Source organism: Cyprinodon tularosa, unplaced genomic scaffold, assembly GCF_016077235.1.
Source record: "Cyprinodon tularosa strain WSP-4 unplaced genomic scaffold, ASM1607723v1 ctg37, whole genome shotgun sequence".
NCBI classification, from domain to species: Eukaryota; Metazoa; Chordata; class Actinopteri; order Cyprinodontiformes; family Cyprinodontidae; genus Cyprinodon; species Cyprinodon tularosa.
Genome location: NW_024039085.1, coordinates 1,698,292 through 1,719,701, shown reverse-complemented (window position 1 = coordinate 1,719,701; position 21,410 = coordinate 1,698,292). Strand labels below are relative to the sequence as shown.

At 38.0% G+C, this 21,410-nt stretch overlaps 1 protein-coding gene across 1 annotated transcript; it reads left to right on the top strand.

The window, feature by feature from the left end:
- Positions 1-736: 736 nt before the first annotated feature.
- On the top strand, positions 737-20,005 carry ercc6 (excision repair cross-complementation group 6). The gene is made up of 22 exons (XM_038296259.1): positions 737-854; positions 1,362-1,567; positions 1,658-1,886; positions 2,091-2,211; positions 2,300-2,414; positions 4,915-5,635; positions 7,736-7,867; positions 8,170-8,328; positions 9,030-9,165; positions 9,565-9,735; positions 11,028-11,204; positions 12,265-12,381; positions 12,757-12,852; positions 14,708-14,926; positions 15,446-15,556; positions 15,934-16,053; positions 16,895-16,989; positions 17,430-17,575; positions 17,910-18,461; positions 18,553-18,721; positions 18,808-18,886; positions 18,970-20,005. The coding sequence occupies exons 2-22, from the start codon at positions 1,372-1,374 to the stop codon at positions 19,429-19,431; spliced, it is 4,323 nt and encodes a 1,440-aa protein (XP_038152187.1). The 5' UTR covers positions 737-854; positions 1,362-1,371; the 3' UTR covers positions 19,432-20,005.
- Positions 20,006-21,410: the final 1,405 nt, after the last annotated feature.

Here is a 21,410-nt window from a genome sequence, read left to right as displayed (position 1 = left end):
CAAATATTCAATCAGCAAACTAAATATAAGTTTAACAAAGTAAGATTTGTATAAATGAATGAATGACATAGTGAAAAAATGACTCGGAAAAAATAACCCCCTTATTTTTCTCTGAAAACAAGCTAAATAACCATAAATATTGTATATAATATTGTAAATAATTTTTGACTGCTTAACTGTACAAACGGATAAGCTAAGAGTATAAAATACTATCTATCTATCTATCTATCTATCTATCTATCTATCTATCTATCTATCTATCTATCTATCTATCTATCTATCTATCTATCTATCTATCTATCTATCTATCTATCTATCTATCTATCTATCTATCTATCTATCTATCTATCTATCTATCTACCTATCTATCTATCTATCTATCTATCTATCTATCTATCTATCTATCTATCTATCTATCTATCTATCTATCTATCTATCTATCTATCTATCTATCTATCTATCTATCTATCTATCTATCTATCTATCTATCTATCTATCTATCTATCTATCTATCTATCTATCTATCATCTATCTACTTTAAATGGCGAATAATCTGTGTAAAATGTCAACATACACAACTTTTTAATTAGAGGTGATGAAATTATGCCAAGATTCCGTTTATAGATAAAACTCTGCCTTTTATTTTGTTGTTTAACCACTCGTTAATAAAAAATATTTTTTCTTCCAAACATAATGTGAGTGGCATTATCAAGCAATGCCACTCACAAAATGGCGGTCACGTTTGGTGAGGTCTGACGCTCAAGCCTGGTTTTGTGCGTCTGTGTAAAGACCAGCCTTGAGGAAGCCAAGCAATATATAACCCCGGCTGGAGATGTTGTGTAATCACGTATATTGTGAGTGACTTTTCGTCGTTATTTGGTTTTTGTACGTAGGGTTTCTTTGAGGGGCGTCTTTTGTTTTAGTATTATTATCTTTATGATTAAAAGTTGAACCGTCGCCGAAGAGCAGTTGGTGAGGCGAACAGCTGATGATATGTTCTGTTAGCTTAGCCGGTTAGCACAGCCACATAAACAATGAAAGTCAATGAAATTATCTAACATTTATTTGTCCGTATTGCCATGTTTTTCCTTTTCTCCACTACATAATATGGTTAGGGTCAGGCATGATAAAATATAAAAACCCGAAATGTCCTAATGATTCCCAAATATTTGAGATTTTGTCTTGAAATGATGAAAGCTAACGCTCATGCTAGGTAGTACCACCTATAGATACTACTCATTTAGGAAAATGTAATATCTAAGTCGCCTTAATATCGTTGAGTCGGATTTGTCATATGCATTTAAAGGATGCTGTTGTTTTATATTGGGTAATGTATGTTGTATCTCATTGGGTCTCTGTAGCTACATCATAATGCCTGCAGAAGATGGAGACCTCCAGGCATCCTCCTCCATCTCCAGTCCGGTTAGTGCTGCTCTCACCCCAGGACGTTTGGAGGAGGATGGATCTACAAAGGGACCTGCTGTCTGTGCTTTCCCAGAGAACAGTCAGGGTTCTGAGGCAGCTGCAGCTTTCCCTGCCAACACTGGACCCGGGGAGGGTAACAGTGGTAAGCTACTGAAAAAACCTGTCAACATAACTAAAACTAAGGTAATATTAACTGATATAATTCATCTACTGATACCTGTGGCACATTCAGCTGGCAAGCGGGCAGGAGCATTGCTGCAGATCAACCGTCAGCGAATCCAAGTGGCATCTGCCAGTTCTGGAGCAGACGAGCTGCAAGGTCTTGGTGTGGCTGTGTATGATCAGGATGTTCTCGAGCAAGGTGTTCTCCAGCAGGTGGATGAGGCGATCCATGAGGCAAATCAGGCTGCTGCCAAAGCAGAGGCTGAGAAGGAGTACCAATCAGTGCTAGATGATGTCAGGTAAATAAATAATTTCATAAATTGCCAAATTTGAATTTTATATGCTTTAAGAAGAATTAAGATTTTGCTTCTTTGCAACAAGTTATTTTACAGACAAAAGCAGTTATTTTAAATGCTTATGTGTTTTACACTAATATGTCATTAATCTATCCATCTATCTATCAGGTGGTAAAGCTTTTTTTTCTTGGGTTGTGTGTCACTCAGGTCTGTTACAGCATCTTTAAAACACATCAACAAGATTATCGAGCAGCTATCCCCCTATGCTGCCTCTAGCAAGGATATTAGCAGGAAAATAGAGTCTGTAAAACGGCAGAAAGAAAATAAGGTAATATTGATTCAAACAATGATTCACAAAATAAGCGATCAATAACAGGGTTATGCAGTGATGCTAACAGATCAAATATGTGTTACAGGAGAAGCAGCTTAAAAAGGTCAAAGCAAAACAGAAGCGACTTCAGGCCATACTGGGAGGGGAGGACGTTCAGAGAGTTGAGGCTGAACTGCTGGCAGAAGATGATGGAGAGGAAGGTAATGTTTTTTGGGGTTATTTTGACATTGTTGTGCTTCCACACATGCTAAATAAACATGCTGTACATCCAGTCCTGACATTTTATTCTTTTATCAATTTTTTTCTATTTTGAAACAAATGCATTGAATAGCACCAAGCAGGCAGATGAGCTAAACAAGCACAGACATAAAATCCCATCTAGTTTACTGTTTTAATCTGTATAGCCTGGGATGTTTCTTTTCACAATTTTCTTTTATGATTGGGACATCTTTCTTTAGGCAGTTTTTTATTTGCAGTTATCAGTATTCTAAACAGGTTTTTTACTTTATTTTTGTAAATACAAAAAGCTACCACCCATTTTTTTTTATTTTTTGTGAGGTAAATAAGCTATTTAGGCTTTTTTTTTTACATGTCTTCTTCTGTCTACCTCACTGCAGTTTTATTCTTAATAAGATCTTAAGCACACTGTAAAACATAAAATGATTTACCCTGATCAGGCATTCTGGACGCAGCCGTGGACTTAAATTAGACTAATTTCTTCTTTTGCTCTGTTAAGTGATTTTGTATAACAATATATCTTTTGGCTTTACTTGAGAGAACTAGAGCTGAAAAAAATCTGATTAATTGTTATTAATTGATTATTAAAATAATTGTCAACTTATTTAGTAATAGATTAATCATTAAATGGAGAATAGAGACTGTAAAACATGCCTTTAGCTGACAGAGCAACCTATTTAGAGCAGCAATTATACCAAAATTGTAAAAAAAACATTTAAACATTTTGCACTTAAGTTAAAGGTAATATTTTTGTCTGTCAATATGCTCTATCCAGAAGTCCTCATGTGAAAAAGTTTGAGTTTAACCTGGTTTAATTTATTAAATAATCTTTTTCAAGGCACCTTTGCCTATCCGATTATTAATCGACTAATTGAAAAAATATACGACAGATTAATCGATTTGCTAAATATTTGATAGTTGAGGCCCTAGAGAGAACAAAATTACACAAAGTTTGGCTTGGAAAGAAAAAAAAAAAAAATGATATTGGACTATTTTATTGTCTTTTCTTTATGTCTCTAATGGGATAGTTGTTGAATTTTGTTCTCTGCTGTGTCATCCTTCATTTGTATCGGACTTTGGAGCCTTTATGTTGTTGCTTTGTAGATTAGACAGAATGAACAACCTTTATCTAACACCAAATCTGAACCGCAGTTACGTAACAATTTAAAATGATCATATAATTAAAGAGTCTAAAGAGCAAGCAGTTATCAATGCACTATAGCTGGTGGCTTTGTGCAGCGTTCTCCAGAAACCTTGTTGTATTACATCCAGTTGGATTTTACTTTGGGTACCACTCCCTGAAGCATTGTTCAGTCTAGGGTTGGGAATTGAAAAGATTTTCACGATTCCGATTCCCTTTTCGATTCTATGAAACCATTCGATTCTTTATCGATTCTTTTTTCGATTCCAATTTGGGGGAAAAAGGAGAACAAACAGTTTGATTATCAGCATCAACTTTGTTTACTTAACTATTGCAAAATCTTACAAAATCAACAAGATCAAGATGTCCACAGGAAATGTGAAACTGGAGTAACATCTGTGTTTAAATGAAAAATGAATACAAGAACAAACTTAATAACCAACAATGTCTAATAACAAATGATGGGATAATAACCTATTTTAAATAACAAAAAATACTAATTATAAAACAGTAGTAGGGAAAATTAACAGTTCTTTTGCAGAAAGATGAGCATATCTGCTTTTTCTGGAAGGATACGGGATCTTTCAGGGCTTATGGTGTCTCCAGCCGTGGAGAACACCCTCTCAGATGGGGTGGAGGAAGCCTGCACACAGAGGTAGTTTTCAGCCAGTCCAGATAGCAAGGGCAGCGTATCTTGCTTGTTTCACCACCACAGTGTGGCGCTATCCCTGCAGGGGATGGAGGGCAAGCTTTTATAGAGCTGGATTTCCTGATCTACCCTCTGGGCTAAGGAAAGACGGGGCTTTGATTCACAAAGTGACTGCAGCCGTTGTCTTCCTCCTCGAATAGTTCTTCCAACTTGAGTAACTTACGTAAAAAACGTGCTCCCCTCTGGTGCTGCGGGAATCGAAAAAAGAATCGTTCAGCGAGCTGCCAAACGATGCCATGGAATCGGAAAATACGGAACCGGTTCTGAACAGGAACCGGTTTTCGATTCCCATCCCTAGCTCAGTCCCTCAGCATCCTTTCTAGTTAAATGGTTGAGGGATGTTATGAACAGCACAACTATAACTTAGAGGTGTTAATTTTTCCTCAAATTTTCACCTGATCCCTATCCAATTGAGCATTTTGGGGATTCAATTGCAAAAAGTATCTGCTGTTAAAATATTATTTTTACTTGAAATAGTTATGGGTTTAATATTGAAACATCTGCACACTTTGTTATAATTGATAGGGATTTGGTTAAAGAAAACACTGGAGGATAGATCTGAAGTAAATGGAGTGTAACTTTTTGTATCTCTACATGTTTGTGTTTTTTTTAGAAGCGGGACCGTCCACACTGGGCAGCATGCTCATGCCAGCACAGGAAACCGAATGGGAGGAACTCATCCGGAAAGGCCACATGACACCTTTTGGTACCCGGATACCACAGAAGGAGGTAAAGAAGGAGCCTCGGAAACTGATGCTGGCTGAGAACTCTGCATTTGACCAGTACTTGGCGGACCAGGCCAAATTGGCTACCGAACGGAAGAAGGTACCCCTTCTTAAGAAGAAGAAAAGTTCTGCACTCAGCCTTTATGAAGGGACCAAGGGTAAAACAGGAAAAACAGTTTCCTCATCCAAGGATAAAAAACTGAAGAAGCGCATGCGAAAGCTGCAAATAAATGCTTTGAGGACTCAACCTAAGGCTCAACCTAAGCCTGAACCAAAGCTTCCTAAGTCACGGAGGAAGAGATACACAGAGGGAGAGCAAACAGACAGCGAGGGGTCAGAGTACCTGCCCAGTGATGAAGGACTGGATTTGGACCAGGAGGAAAGGGATGCCATGGAAGAAGGCTTTGGGGATGATAATGATAATGATGATGAGTATGAACTAAAACCATACAAGAAAAAGGCTGTGGGGGCAGGAAGGAAGAGAATGAAGAAAAACGACAGTGAGGACGACTACTCCCCTGAGAGTTCAGATGATGACAGTGATAACAGGAGTAAATCCCAAAAACATAAAGACGATGGGGATGTGGAGTACTACAGGCAGCGAATAAGGTGAGATTTGTCAGAAACTCAAACCTAGGCTTTATGCAAAGGTGCAAAAAGTTTTATCAGCTCCTGGTGTGCACACAGTCGCATCTCCAACCAACAAAAGATTGAGATTTGTTTTATTTTCCATCATATTTGTCTGGCAATTGTGTAAATGGGCTATTGTTCTTGACTTTGTTTAAGGTGAAAAGCAGTTGTTTAGTTTTTACTGGCTCTGTAGTGCTCAAGAAAGAGAGAGAGTTAATCCCAGATGAGATTGGCAGCTGTTTCTTGACTAAGCAAATTCACTCTCGGTTCTTCTTTTCTCTCTGCTCTTGCACTGGCCTAATTATCCTTCTGCACATGGTTTTATGCTCTCATTCACCCCGATGCTCAAATAAATGGAAGAGCAGCCCTAATGAGATTTCATATTTATAGCTGCCAAATAAATTGTGTTGGCACACGTATTTTTCTAGACTTCCAGCAACTAAATGTCAATACCAATGTGTACATATGCCATGGTGGGACTGGCTGGTGTGAAGAATGATATTATTAGAGTGGGCTTTATTTCTGGTTGGGGTGGGGTTGTGGAGTAGTGGCAGAAAAGTGTAATTAACTGAACCAATGCTTAGTCTTGACTTAATTAGAGAGCATGGTCTCCCAGGCCTAGCTAAAGGACCGGTTTTGTAACAGGGTGACAGGACCGGGCCCAAATGAAGATGGATTCTTATCCTCCACACCTCACACCTTTCTGGGGAACTCACACTGCTAATTGTCTATATCAATCTTCATTTGCTGCATGACGACTGTGCCTTTAACTGCCCTCTCCGCTGCAGTGTTAAAACTCTCCTACTTACATTATTTTGCGGTAAAATCTCCCCTGAGTTCTAAGGTAAATATTTGCAGCCTAAGAGCATGTAAGATACATCCGCAGATGTGCAAAAGCATCGTGTAAATTATTCACTCTACGCATTTTGTGAAACTAAAGTTACTCATACCCCTGTTAGTTAGTCATTCCTAGGGGTGAAACAGTTAGATTAATCGATTATTGAAATAATTGTCACTAATTTAGTTATCGATTAATCGTTAACTGGAGTTTAGAGACTCTAAAACATGCCTTTAGCTGACAGAGCGATCCACTTAGAGCTGGAATTATACCAAGATTTAAAAAAAACAAATATTTAAACATTTTGCATTTAAGATAAAAATATTTTTTATCTGTCAATATGCTCTATACAGAACTCCTTAAATGGGAAAGTTTTATTTCACCTCGTTAAATTTAGCAAAAATCATCTTTAAGGAACCTTTTGGTATCCGATTATTAATAAATTAATCAAAATAAAATTGACAGATTAATCAATTTGCCAAATACTAGTTAGTCCCCGAGTTGTTGCATCACTTTTCTGATATAACAGCAAATTTCAGAGATTTTTCTTAAGCAAATTTGGTGCTTTATATCCTATGGAATAGAAATGATCAATCCCAAATACAGCTTTTGTAGAACGTGGAGAATAAGTAGCCTTTTTTTGGAAGAAGGACTTGTTTGCCTTTTTTATTCAAAGCCCTTTCAGGGATACAATAATTGTTATGGAACCTTGGTTAGATTGGACCAAATTTTTTCGACTAGATGAAAATAAACACTACATACCATCCCCATTTGGAAACAGTGTGATGATCACCATGTTCTTGATGGGACCAAAATACAGGATACAGGCTACAGTGGAGTAGTCAGTATCAAAGCTTATTTGGATGTCTGAACAACACAATAGTGTAGAAATGTAGAATTAAGAATTGATGTTCAAAATCAACAAAGAAAAAGGGAAAAAGTTTAGTTTCAACAGATACAGAGCTGTACAGGGCTCAAAAGCTTCAACTGCAGCAAAAGGTGGTTCTGCAGAGTATTGATCCAAAATTGTGAAATTCAAATGCATGCTATAATTTACAGTTTTTATTCTAAAAAGTATGACATGCAATTTAAATAAAATACTGAAAAGAAGGTTTGTGTTATAAGGCGAGCTAGAAATGCTTCCGCAAAGTTTAGATCATAAGATGATGTAATAAGATTTGATTGGGTTATTATTTATCTGAGCTGGCATCCAAAAATGTCATTGATTTCTGTTGTTTTAGGAGATGGAAGCGGCAGCGGCTTCGAGAACGAGAGGCGAAACGAGACCGAGGGGAGGAACTCACGGACGACAGCGATGCCGAATTTGATGAAGGCTTCAAAGTTCCTGGTTTCCTCTGGAAAAAACTCTACAAGTAGGTTCAATTTTTAGGATTAAAAGTTAAGAGGACAATTGAGCAACAATCGCCAAAACACTTTAGCCGAGTGGAGAATACAGCTGTCAGTATATCCCTGTAAACCATCTGCTTATCTAATGTCATCGATGTGCTTTGTCCCGGAGCCCTCCCACTGCACGGTTGAGGGGATTTGTTAGTTATAACGAAAAGAAAAAAAAAAGACTTCTATATAGAGAATGTTTGTATTTTGTATCCCAATCCTTTAACATCTGTTAACTTGAACATCTTGGCTTCCTGTAACATATTGTTAATACCACTAGGTACCAGCAGACTGGTGTGCGGTGGATGTGGGAACTCCACTGTCAGCAGGCAGGAGGCATCCTGGGAGATGAGATGGGATTGGGCAAAACCATCCAGGTCATCAGCTTTCTGGCAGGACTAAGCTACAGTAAACTGAGGACTAGAGGGTCCAACTACAGGTACAGACACATACACACACACACTTACACAAATAAACTGTGTCCAGAGACTGTGTGTCTGTATGGTATGAATATTTGATCAGGAGGATTTCTGCTTGAGAGTGTTCGTCTGAATTATTAAACGTGTTTCAATTATCAGACTCCTCACTTTCTTACTGCAGACATGAGAGGAAACACTTACACTCTGTTTGTGTGTTTGAGGAAGAGCGTTAGTGTGTTCCTGGGCTCCAAAAATGAATCTTTGACTCATGAAATGTGAGTAGGATAGGCAGGTGATGGCTAATCAACCACAGAAAGCATGGGGTATCATTGGAGAAGAAGGCTTTTTACTGCAGGAACGACACTTTGCGCCTTCAAGAGGTGGACTTTCCCAGATGGTCAATATTGTGTCTGCTATAGACGCCCACAAATTGATTGTTTGCAAACTCAATTATGGCCCAGTATCAATAGCTTCCACCAGGCAGAGGCTCATTCCAGTCCATTAGCACATGTTTGTGTGTGTTTGACAGTGGTATCGCTAATCTGCACGGAGGAGCTGAGGATCTCTCCCATTAATTTCTTTGATTGAAGACGCAGTTGGAGAAAACTTTGTATGCCTATTCCTTTAAGAACTTTAAAGTTCAGCGCCAGCCAAGCACATTTTCAGTCTTATTTTTCCCTGTCTTGATCACCTGTCTGGACTGAAACATTTTTGGTTGCAGATACGTCGGTTTAGGTCCAACAGTGATTGTGTGCCCAGCTACGGTCATGCACCAGTGGGTGAAGGAGTTCCACACCTGGTGGCCTCCTTTCAGAGTGGCTGTCCTGCATGAAACTGGCTCTTTCACCAGCAAAAAGGTAATGTTTTTTTGTTTGTTTTTTTAAGAGTATTAGTGGTAATACAGACTCAAGTAAATTATATCCTCTGGGAGGCACTAGAGATCTGTGTGTAGAGTGTTGGTTCTTCTTTCTGGTGCTTACAGTCTAAAGTAGTAGTGGGCTATTCCAGTCCCTGGGGGCTGTTATCCTGAAATTTTTAGGTCCATCCTTGGTTCAACACACCTGAACAAATGGCTGAGTTACCTTCTCAGCATGCAGTCAGTTCCTCTAGAGTTCTCTCAATTATCTTATTACTTTATTCAGGTGTGTTGAATCCTAAGGCATATCAAAAAGTTGCAGGATACTGGCCCTGAGGAACTGGTCTAAATTGTAAAATGAGGTGCAGAGAGAAACATTGATTTTACTTCTGTGATACAGGAAAAGCTGATTCCAGAAATAGCAGCATGTCATGGGATCCTGATCACCTCCTATTCAGCTGTGAGAAATTTACAAGACGTGTTACAGCGCTACGACTGGCACTATGTTATACTGGACGAGGGCCACAAGATCAGGAATCCAAATGCCGGCGTCACTGTCGCCTGCAAACAGGTATTGTTTACACAGGATAACAAGGATGGACAAGTTCTTGCAGGAAATACAACTTTATTATTTGTTTGGCGTTTCAGTCTTGTGTAAGTCATACCCAAAGTTGCTTGTTTTTTCTGAAAAAGAGGCGGTTGGCATGACCAACTGTGCCATAGATTAGATGAAGGTATGTTTCAAATGCGTTTATCTTCCTAGCATAATTAAAATATATCAGTAGCAGCAAATTGGGACCAAGTTTGCTCCTTAGTGGGGTCCCATTTCTGCAATAACACTTTCTTCATGTTCTAAACAAGCTGACTGAACAGATGGATCTGCTCCACCAGTCAATAAACTCACTGATCATTACATTATCAAATACAGTTTAAAAATTAATATTTCTTCCCCTATTCTGTGCGCTTATTGCTTTTAATTTTTACTCTCATTACTGCCTTTTGGTTTATTTGACTTTATTTAATTTAAGACTGAATAAAAGGGAAAAAAAATACAAAATAATTCGTTCAAATAGCTTCAAGGGAAGCATTGAGAACCGGAAACTAGAGAATGATCCCGAAATTAGCACTTACAATGAAACCCTATTACACTTTTAGCTTCAAACTAAACTATCTTGAGGCTCATTCAATAATGTGTGCCCATTTTTAATAAAGAGTTTTTTTTTTGTTTTTGTTTTTTTACTATTGAACTTTGTTGCTGCCTATTGGTCAGGATGTGGTTAAAAAAGAGGGTTGTGATCTCATTGGGACCAACCTGGCGAAATAAAAAGAAAATAAAAGAAATACCAAGATGGCTTCAGGGCTACAGGACATTAAGAAAATCTACAGATTATAAACCTATTTTCTTCTCTTCTGTCTGTACATCTTCTTCTGTCTGTACATCTCACCCAGTTATTTTTAGCATTTTTATCCAAGTCATTATTGTCCAGTGAGAGCACTTGCTGCTGTCAGACTCAACCCAAATAGCTGAATATTACATTAGCACTTTTTATTGAAAGTTTAGAACACTTGAAGATACCAGCCTATAATCATTACACTCTTATCAGTTACTGCATACACTGATGCTGCAGTGATGATATGTTTTTGGCAAATTGTCCGGCACCAGGGCAACACATTGGTCAGTGTTGATTTTATATCCTAATTGTCTCATACAATAAAGGCATTTAATATGTATACTTTCACACTCCAATAATGTGAATAATTTAAAGTTGTGCTGATGTGAAAGAGTAACTTGTCTTGTGAAGTTCTTAGCCAATAATTCTGGTGCTTATGTGTGGTCTTATACACTTGTTTTCTTTCTTCTAGTTTCGTACTCCTCACAGGTTCATCCTGTCTGGCTCACCAATGCAGAACAACTTGAAGGAGCTGTGGTCTCTCTTTGACTTCGTCTTCCCTGGCAAACTAGGGACACTTCCTGTCTTTATGGAGCAGTTTTCTGTGCCAATAACTATGGGAGGGTACAGCAATGCATCACCTGTCCAGGTATATATCCCACTGCATAAAGGTGGTCTGTCAGGCTTTTAAATCACTTTAAATTGAGCTAATGTATTAGCCCAAGTTAATAATTTGTACAAATGCATTTCTGCACACTTCTGCGTAGTTAGACTGAAGCAGGTCAGAAGGAAGGAAAGGGGAGCAACAGAACCATTAAGCTTGGATAATGTAGGTCTGTGCAAAGGAACTTCAGTCCTTCCCTAATGTGTGAGATTGGAAGAGGATAAAGTAAAGAGCTAAATTGTAGCTCTTTGTCATTAGCGTCTTATCGTTAATAACCCACTGACTGTATAGATTTAATTATTTAAGATGGCTATTGATGCTCCTTCCGCTGTCGATAATAAAAACCTTTACTAATTATTAATGTTATTAAATGGTCAGAGGGCAAAGCTCTGCTGCCTTATCCTGTTTTCAAAAGTCACAAAGCAGCAGAGCGCCTACTCTGAGGGTTCATACAAGGCACGTATGTACAGACAGATGTGTGTGAAAACATATGTGTTTGGGGTGGGACTTGATGAGCGTGTGGAAATTGGATCCATTATCGAAGCATTTACTTGCGGCCCCATGTGAATCCACTCAGCAGCTTATGCTGAGATCGCTAGATCCTCTACTACCCTCCTCTGATTTTTTTTTTCCAACTCTGACCTCCATTTAGCTCTGGATCCCTCCTTTTTATTTTCCCCTTCAGCATTGCCAATGGTGTCTTTGATCCCCCTGTGGACCCCAAGTGAGTTAATGTTTAAAAGGCTAACTGGCTTTTAGCGCTAGCTGTAGATAAAGTGTAGCAGAAGGTTTTACAGCAGGGGTTCCTGGGGATGAAACCAAAAGAAACTACCCTTCTGTTTCCAATACAGTTGATCAGTCCTATGAATAAAAGAGAGACTGAGAATAAAGGCGCTCTGATCAATGTTTAATGGCCACCCCAAGGTGGACAGTGAAGTGAGGAGGGAGAAGAGATAAACAAGCCCAAGAAGCAATAAAGTCTGAGACTTTGCATGCTTTCACTTATGTTCTTTATTTAAAATATTTGCCTGTTGTCATTTTCTAGGTCCAAACGGCGTTCAAATGTGCCTGTGTGCTGAGAGATACAATCAATCCTTACCTGCTCAGAAGAATGAAGGATGACGTCAAGGCCAACCTCTCCTTACCTGACAAAAACGAACAAGTAATCCTCAAATTTCAATCATCTGCACTATGCAGGTCTTCCTTTGGTGTGGTGCAAGTCTTTGGGACCTATCTGCAAAGCGCCTGATGGTTGTGTATGGCTCCTGTCAGGTGAAGCCAGCTAATAAAGTCTCTATAAAGTAAAAGGAGTTGGCATTCATTAAAGTGGCTGGTCTCTGGTCTCTCCTCGTGGCTGATACTGGTTGACTCCTCAGTCCACTTCAGCTCATTAAATCAGTCCCACAGGAAGGTGTTTTCTTTAGAAAAAATCACATTGCTTCCCCGCTAATTTCTCCTCTTACTCCCTCCCTTCATCTGGGGGCTTTAAAGTGGATGTTCACTGACCATTACTCTGTCCTTTATGTGTTATGTGTAGGTGCTGTTTTGCAGATTAACAGAGGAGCAGCGGCAAGTTTATCAGAGCTTCTTAGATTCCAAAGAAGTGTATCAAATATTGAATGGTGACATGCAGGTAAGACTCACTTAAAATGTCACACAATCTAACATATAATTTAATATTTAAAAAAAATTCACACAATTTAACATATAATTGTGGTTTTCCAAACTCCCTTTCACGAACACACAAAAAAAATTTAGTAAGTGGTTTGTCTTTACATTGAAAATATATGACAGGGATTTCTAGTTATGTAGAATAAACATTAGTCTAGAAACTGAGAGACAAAATAAAAAACTGATTGAACATAGAATGATTGTTTAATTTTTCCAACTGTTAGGCAATAATTCTTTACTACCACTCAGCCTAATGTTGATATTCTGTTCAAAATGTTTTTGTTGTTGTTTTTTAAAGGAAAAAGCTTGATTATGTAGATACCTTAGGATTTGATCTTACTTTGCATAACCAGAGTAATAAAAAAAAATTGAATATTTTGTATTTTTATTCATATATATGCACCAACCAGGCTTTTATTTTGGTGCCAGACAGACTTTTTGGTTTCTCTTTGAGATGCTGAATGCTACTCCCAGCCCTTAATGACTAAACCACGGAAAAAAAAAATTATTATGCTTCTGTTTTGTTTTTTTTAAAGTACTAAGCTTGTGTCCAACTCAACCTTAAAACATTTTAGGACTATTTCAATTCAGACAATTTTTCTTTATTAAACTTACAGGAGTACAGGAAATTACATCATTATGGTTGTTGTTTTATAAACCAAAAATGCCAGGGTAGAAAAAATGAAGAAACTCAGCTATGTAAGAAATTGTTTTGACTCGCTGATTCCTGATTAGAACCAATCAAGTGAAAAGTGTGTTGTATTTGTCTTTTTCTGATTTTTTTTTTTTTTTGTATGAGTTGCACATGAAGGAGGTTGTTAAACAGTAACAAAAAGATACCTCAAAATTCGTCTCATCAATCAATGATCCATTTAAGGGCATCCGTTTTAGAAAATATAGAAATATATTTTATTGTAATTCACTATTTTCAGGTGTTTCAATGAAAACGTTATAATTTTTTTTTTAATACCGTAATTTAATATCACAAAGCTTGTATTGTGAATTAATATAAATATTTATGACCTCATAAGGGGATTGCTTTTCATACAGACCATTTTGAGCACACTTTAGCTAAGAGGTGGAGAAAGGAAGATAGATGGAGGTGAAAGGATTTGTTTCATTTGTCAAACTAATAACCAGGCTTCAGAACACATAAGACTGTTACAAGAATGTTTATAATGTGAATTTTTCAGGATATGGGACCTAAAAGGCTAAAGTTGTTTTAAACAAATATAAATTTACAAAAGTTTTAAGAAGTTTAAATATTTTGTCTTGATTATGAGTAATTTGTGGGGTTTTTTTTTTTTTTTACTCCCACACTGCAAAAAAGAATAAATTAGTAACAAAGATTGATGGGTGCATAAATGGTAAATGGGTATGGACTGTGAAAATTAGCAGCGGGGGAGAGAGAAGAAAAATCCACATGGATCTTACACCGATAAGCTCTTTATTAGTATTTTTTAAGATCTCACCAAGAAGGTGTGCAGATTTTCTTATATTAGTTAGCCTCATGAAGGAGATGCAACTATTTATCACCACTGACCAAATGGAAATGGTTGAAGAGCCATGGGTGACCAGATTGTTTGCACACTCACACAAAGACACACACACTCCTATAGATGTATTCAGTGGTCACTGTCAGTCCATTATCCACCATTACTAATGCAGTGACCACTGGGCCCTCATCAGGAAACAGCCTTTATTATCCGTAAATAAATTATGTAATTTATTCCTGTTGACTAAAGTAAATGTGCTTATTTGTTTAAAAGTGTGGCATGGTATAATGCCTTGAAATTAACAGTTTTGCTGCTTTTTAGGTTTTTCCAGGTTTGATTGCACTGCGCAAGATCTGCAACCATCCGGACCTTTTCTCTGGTGGGCCCCGGATCCTGAAGGGAATACCAGAGGATCAGCTCACAGAGGAGGAACACTTTGGCTTTTGGAAACGATCAGGGAAGTTGATGGTGGTGGAGTCGCTGCTGCGTCTTTGGTTCAAACAGAGTCACCGTGTCCTGCTCTTCACTCAGTCCAGACAGGTAAGAAACCGGGAGTAGAAAAGTTTCCACAGTCTGACTTGATTTACATTTTCTTACTAAAGATGATTCCATTCATCTGTCATTTTACATTTGTCTATGTTTATAGTCTTTGACCACATTAAAAGCTTTTAGCTTCATAATTTCTTCAAAACGTATATAAATATATAAAATTGTTGAACAATTTTCTCAGAAGTCAAATTAATCGGTTTATTTATTTATTATCATATATAAAGATACATGTTAGATTGTGATGTCATGTTTTCTTCTGCTGCAATTGTTTGGAGACAGAGGAAGTGTGTAGATGTGACAGAGGCCCCAGCTGTTGCAGTCAATACCAATGAGATTATACCTCAGAGGGAACCTGAGACCCTCCCTGTCGGCATCTCTGTCCATGTAATATTAATCTGCTCTAATCCTTTTAGTGCTAATCCAGACCCCCGCCCCTTGTTTCCCCCAGCCTCCTCGTCTTCTTTTTCCTCCTCGGCTTTCTGTTGTCTTCATGATCTTCCTCATTTGCAGATGCTGGACATCCTGGAGGTTTTTGTAAGGGAGAAGGACTACTCCTACCTGAAAATGGACGGCACGACCGCGATAGCTTCCAGACAGCCGCTCATTGCTCGCTACAACGAGGTAAGGATTAGCCTTCTCTAATGGCTCAGAGTGTTTCCCATGAAAATCTAGTCCCTGGGGACACAATGCTTCAGAGAATCACTGTTCAGCCTGAGGTGGAGACACTAATTGATGGCAATCTGTTTTGTTCAGAGTGGAAGTTTTTCTCTTTAATCTGTCTGCGATTAGTAGAAATATCACTTTGCAGTGCATATTTTTCTTTGGAGAAACTTAGGAAATGTGTTTTTATTAAGTACTTTAGAATAGAGGCACTAACATGTTTCATTTAATCCAAAAGTTGAATCTGAAAAAACTTGTCCATCTGAATATGTATAAAAATCTGCTAAAATGCTGCTTATAAACCACTGACATTTGAGCCCGGTCTGTCTTTGTTTCAGGAAAAATCCATTTTTATCTTCCTGCTGACCACTAAAGTTGGTGGTCTGGGAGTCAATCTAACTGGAGCCAACAGAGTTATCATATATGATCCGGACTGGAACCCCAGTACAGACACACAGGTTAGTCTTCAAATAAAACACTTGAGTGACTTTATATAGCTCTACAAAATCTGTCTTGCTTCTTGAACTTTTTTTCTCACAAATTAAACCATCCATTCACCGTCTCCCGCTTAAAACATCAGAGTAGCAATTGGGCCAGTGCCCCATCTCTGGCAGTGTATGGGTGAGAGGAGGGGTACATGGACTCTCCATGTACTTGAATACATGGAGAGAACCCACAAATGCACCAGAAAAACATGCAATCTCGATGCAGAAAGACCCTGATTTATTTTATTTTATTGGTAAATTTTGTACATATATCTAACATTTATATTTAAAAAGTCCTCTTAAAAATTCTATGCATATAATTGATAATTTACCCATTCCAAACAAATTCCTTCAAAAGGTAAATAATTGGTACATAAAATGAGTAGGTTAGTAATTTAACCTCCGCTGTTCTCAGGAGACATCAGAGGTTTTTTCTTAAATTTTTTCAAACATTAAAATACTAACACCTTCATTAAGACAAAGGAACACAACAAACAGGTTTGAGGTGAAGTTCTGTAGATATTTAAAGCTGTTATAGTTTATAAATCCACATCCAAGGTAGGGAAATTTTTTTACGAGGCACTGTAAATCCTCCCCCCATTCAAATTATGAATTATCAGGGTCTAGATGTCAGACTGGTACAGACAGAATTTCTTAAAGGCATACTTTAAGATCTGTTTAACAATGTACCTTTTCTGTTTCGTATATTTTAAAAGCTTAAGTGTTTTTTTGTCCTTTCTTAGTTGCTGCTCTTTATTTAGTCTTTCCTTTATTCACGCTGACTGTCTACTTCAATGTGTTTCATTGTTCAAAGGCTCGAGAGCGAGCGTGGAGGATAGGTCAAAAGCAGCAAGTAACCATCTACAGGCTGCTGACTGCAGGGACCATTGAGGAAAAAATCTACCACAGGTAATTGAACAGCTTCTGTATACACAAGATATGAACTCACAGAAAACCAGAAATTCAAGCATATTTTTGGGGTTTTGCTTTCTCTCCATCTACCTTTGAGTGTCCTGTATGTTGTTAACTGCTTACACCAATGCAGTTTTAGTATTTCTGCTGTCCCACTTCTCTGTAATTGAAAAGCTTTCCTGCAATATTAAATGGCCAATTGAGGAGTCGGAAACTGTTGCTGTGTTTGGTTGGTGTCGGTGGAGCGCTCCTGAAAAAGCAGATTGGAGAGCTGCAGGGATTCTATTTTGATACCTGCAGCAGTGAAGTTATTTAATTTTCTCATCCATCAGCCAAACTACTCTGCGGTGACATGATGGAAATTGCCTGCTGAGTTAAAAAGGAAAAACTAATTAGATACAAGTGTCTAATTCTGTATTATATCTGTTGCCATCCAGGCAAATCTTCAAGCAGTTTCTCACCAATCGCGTTCTGAAGGATCCCAAACAAAGACGGTTCTTCAAGTCTAATGACATCTATGAGCTCTTCACTTTGGCTGATCCTGATGGATCTCAGGGGACAGAGACCAGTGCCATATTTGCAGGTTTGTCTGTTCTCTCTCTCTTTTTTTTTTATCAGAGAATGGTTTTAAGGTGCTTTTTAATCCCAAATCTGTGTAAAACTAACTATAAATTTATTTAAACGGCATCAAAGTAGTAATTTATTCAGTTATTCTACTGAAAAAGGGGGGAACATTTTGAATACATTTATGGGGAAGTTCAGATTCATCACTGTTAAATGTACTAGTTTCCTTTTCCAAACTGATTTACCAGAATAAATAAACCGTAATATTCTGTTTAATAGGGATACAGCTGTAAAAATCCTGTAAATAAGATTGAAAAGCAAAATTGACAAGTTAAACTTTTCTCTTCAAACAGGCACTGGATCTGATGTCAAAGTACCCAAGAAACCTGACAGGTTAAAGGCATCGGCCTGCATAAACAAAGTCAGCCGTGATTATAAAAAGTCCCCAGGAAAACAGGTTGAAAACAGGGAAATCCCTGCCTTAAGAGACTGCAGCTTATCCCTATCCAGTGGGAACCTTCCGGGTAAATCTAACGCTCCAATGGACAGTCGGAGCACAAATCAAAATTTAGAATTGAATGATTCGACAAACATGCCTCTGGTAAAAGATAATAACAACTCGGATCCAGTTGAGAAGGCAAACAAAAGCCTGAGCTCGGCTAGCTATCAGCAGCACAGAGACAAAGGAAAGCACAGGGAAAAGAGAAAGCACTGTGACTCCGCCGATGTGGACAAACGCAAACATAAAAAACACAAGCGCTCCCGGGATGCTCGGTTCGAAGGCCACCGCATCTCACATCTGGTGAAGAAACGCACTTACAAAAAAGAAGAAAGCGAAGAGAATTCAACAGAAGACCAGAGAAAATCGGATGACTACGTCTTGGCAAAGCTCTTCAGGAAATCTGGTAAGATTCAGTTTGCAAACTCTGCATTCATATTATATCAGCTGTTAGATTTGTTTCTCTTCTTTGTTGTTCATCCTGTGGTCTTGCCTAGGTATACACAGTGTGATGCAACATGACACCATCATGCAGTCTTCCAACCCTGACTATGTTCTTGTGGAAGCTGAAGCCAACAGGGTGGCCAAAGATGCCCTGAAAGCGCTCAAGATTTCTCGGCAGCGTTGCAGGCTGCCTTTTGATAGACCTCCAGATCCACCTGCGAAGTACATTGTTCTCACATATGATCATTTTATAAAGGAGATTTTGTTGTTCCATTTAAAACCAACAGTAGTTTATTTTTCTTTGTCAGGAAACGTTTTGGACAGAAGAAGAATCCTCTTTTACTTACGCGTTCTGCTCCATCTGCACCCCCTCCCATTAAATGCAAGGTAACAGTATCAAACCTCTAGGTCATTTGATATTTCTCAGATTTGTAAAGATGCGTGTTTGATTGAGTATTTCTTGTTTGTAGGATGCCGCTATCGTGAAGATGCCTGTTTCAAAGAAACCAAGTGCAGGACTTCATTTTAGTGGGGAAGGGGCAGATGACGATTCAAACTCAGCGCCACTGTCGTCCGCTTCCCTGCTGGCCAAGATCAAAGCTCGAAACCATATCTCTAAGCTCTCCTCTCAGGGAACAGCAGCAGAGGAAGATGAGGAGGAGGAGGTAAATGGCCTCGGAGCTTCAGGAACAAGCACCCCTCCTGCTCCTCCAACAGAGCACGATGAGCTGTTAGTGGATCTGCGCAACTTTGTAGCCTTCCAGGCCAATGTGGACGGCGAGGCCACCACGCAGGAAGTCCTGGAGTATTTCAAACCAAGACTGAACCAGAAACAGGCCCCCGTCTTCAGAGAGCTGCTCAGGAGCATCTGTGACTTCCATCGGACCTCCGGTCAGGAGGGCATCTGGAGACTGAAGGAGCACTTCCGCTGAGAGAAACAGCAAAACTACCAAGAAAAACAAAACGTTCACCTCTAAGTCTCTTATACCGAAAGATTTATTTTATGTTTTAATTTGTGAAAATACACTCCAAACCTAATTCAGCAACTTTTCAATGGTGCTTTAAGGACTATTTCTAGGAAAGCGTGTTTACTGTACAAACATGAAATGGTTAAAGTGAAGTTTTGGCATTGTTATACTCGTCTCCATGTCTTCATGTTTATTTAAAGCAGATTTATTTTTAATCTGTTTATCCTTGAATCTGTTTCTGTTCATTTGTCAAACTATAATACCTCATTCACTTTCAGGTTAATTGTTTCCACTTGAACCAGCCTACCTTTAAAAGATTTCTGATATTTTATATTAAAGCTATTTTGTGCCACTTTATGAATATCGCTATACTGTAGGTTTCTGGGGACCTTTCTAATGACTGACGCATCTATCTGTGTACATAAATGGACCTTATCTTGCCTGAATGGGTTTAGGCACCTACTTTGTTGTGATAAAAATGTAACATTATGTTTGCCACTGTCTTTCACTTGAAATAAAGTCAGTGTCTTTTCTTGCATTTTTTTGTGGATTCAATTTATAAGTTTCCCTTTACAAAATCAAAGAGGCCTTATTATACTTGAACTCCTTCATAATATTGATTGTTAGAGTAACTAACTGGCCTGTTTTAAAGTGATTGATATTGGCTAGCTAACAGAAGAAAAAACTTCAGGTTTGATCTATGGAGCAAGTTTTTTCTAAGTCTGATACTTCTTTTTTCAGGCTACTACAATTTAAATGTACATACAACTGACTTTCTTGGCTCTGGCATGTCACTTTACTGGTTTTGCTTATTAGTTACCATAAGTGGCAGCGCATAGCCAACTTTTCTAAATTTGTGTTTTTTTTTTAGGTCTGACTTAGATTTTGTAACTTGACCTTCTAGATGGCAATGGTAGTAAATAAAATCTAAGATTTTGATTTAATTCTTTTAATTTGTGTGAACAAGGTAAATGTTTAATACCAATCATGATGAGACCTTAAATTTAGCAAACAGGAAAAAAAAAAAAAAACAATGGAAGAGGCACTTAAAATATAACCAAATTAAATATAAGATCAATTCAATTTTGATATGTTAAAGACTAAAGTCAAAAATCTAGATTATCAGTGATTACATTGAGTCAATGATTTGATGCAATCAGAAACCTAAACCAGACTTGATTTGGTTAATTTGTCTGAGTATAGTGTCGTGAGATGATGTGAGGCGTGAATTGCCTCTATATAAACAAACTGAATTATTACATTTAAAACAGACCTGGAAATATAATAAGGATGACTTTGTGCCCTTTAGCCTTTGGCACCTTCAGTTGTTAGCCCTCCCATCCATCCCCTGGTTGTGGTGCTGACCAGGGTCCTGAATTCTTCTAAATATCTGAAGAAAACAGGTGCAGCTTTAAAAGCGCGACATCAAAAACATGAACAACAAACTGATAAGCTTGTCTCTGTCTCCTAAAACGATATGTGGTATAATTCTCCATGGCACTTGAGCAGGAAAAACATATTTTTTTTATTCTGTCAATGAAAAACCAAAACATATCCAGATCAAATATCCTTCTCAGGTTTGTAAATAACTTGATGGATGTTGAATTATTTCCCTATAGTTCTATCCAAGCAAAATACTATCTTAATTCCTTAACAAAGGGGGAAAATCGATGCTGTACATGATTTATTTAGAAAAAACTAAATTAAGTATTAAGCAAAAAAACTGCATGCCAAAAGCAATGAATGTACAAATATAGCTATAGCTACTGTACATGGCATTTTCAATGCATGAGGGAAAATTTGGAAATAGTTTTTGATGCCTAAAATTGAGATGATTATATTTAAGATTAATAACCATACATCCCATTTACTAAACTGGCACATTACCAGAAGAAAACTGTGAAAGTGCAGGAGATACCCCCCTGGCTATGATGCCCTGGGCG

What these genes read in the sequence shown, in the direction of transcription:
- ercc6 (XM_038296259.1), top strand. Translation starts at nt 1,372, where the DNA reads ATGCCTGCAGAAGATGGAGACCTCCAGGCATCCTCCTCCATCTCCAGT. An exon ending in TCACTGTCGCCTGCAAACAG is followed by an intron (nt 9,736 to 11,027) that starts GTATTGTTTACA and finishes TCTTTCTTCTAG; the next exon opens with TTTCGTACTCCTCACAGGTT. An exon ending in ACCCCAGTACAGACACACAG is followed by an intron (nt 16,054 to 16,894) that starts GTTAGTCTTCAA and finishes CATTGTTCAAAG; the next exon opens with GCTCGAGAGCGAGCGTGGAG.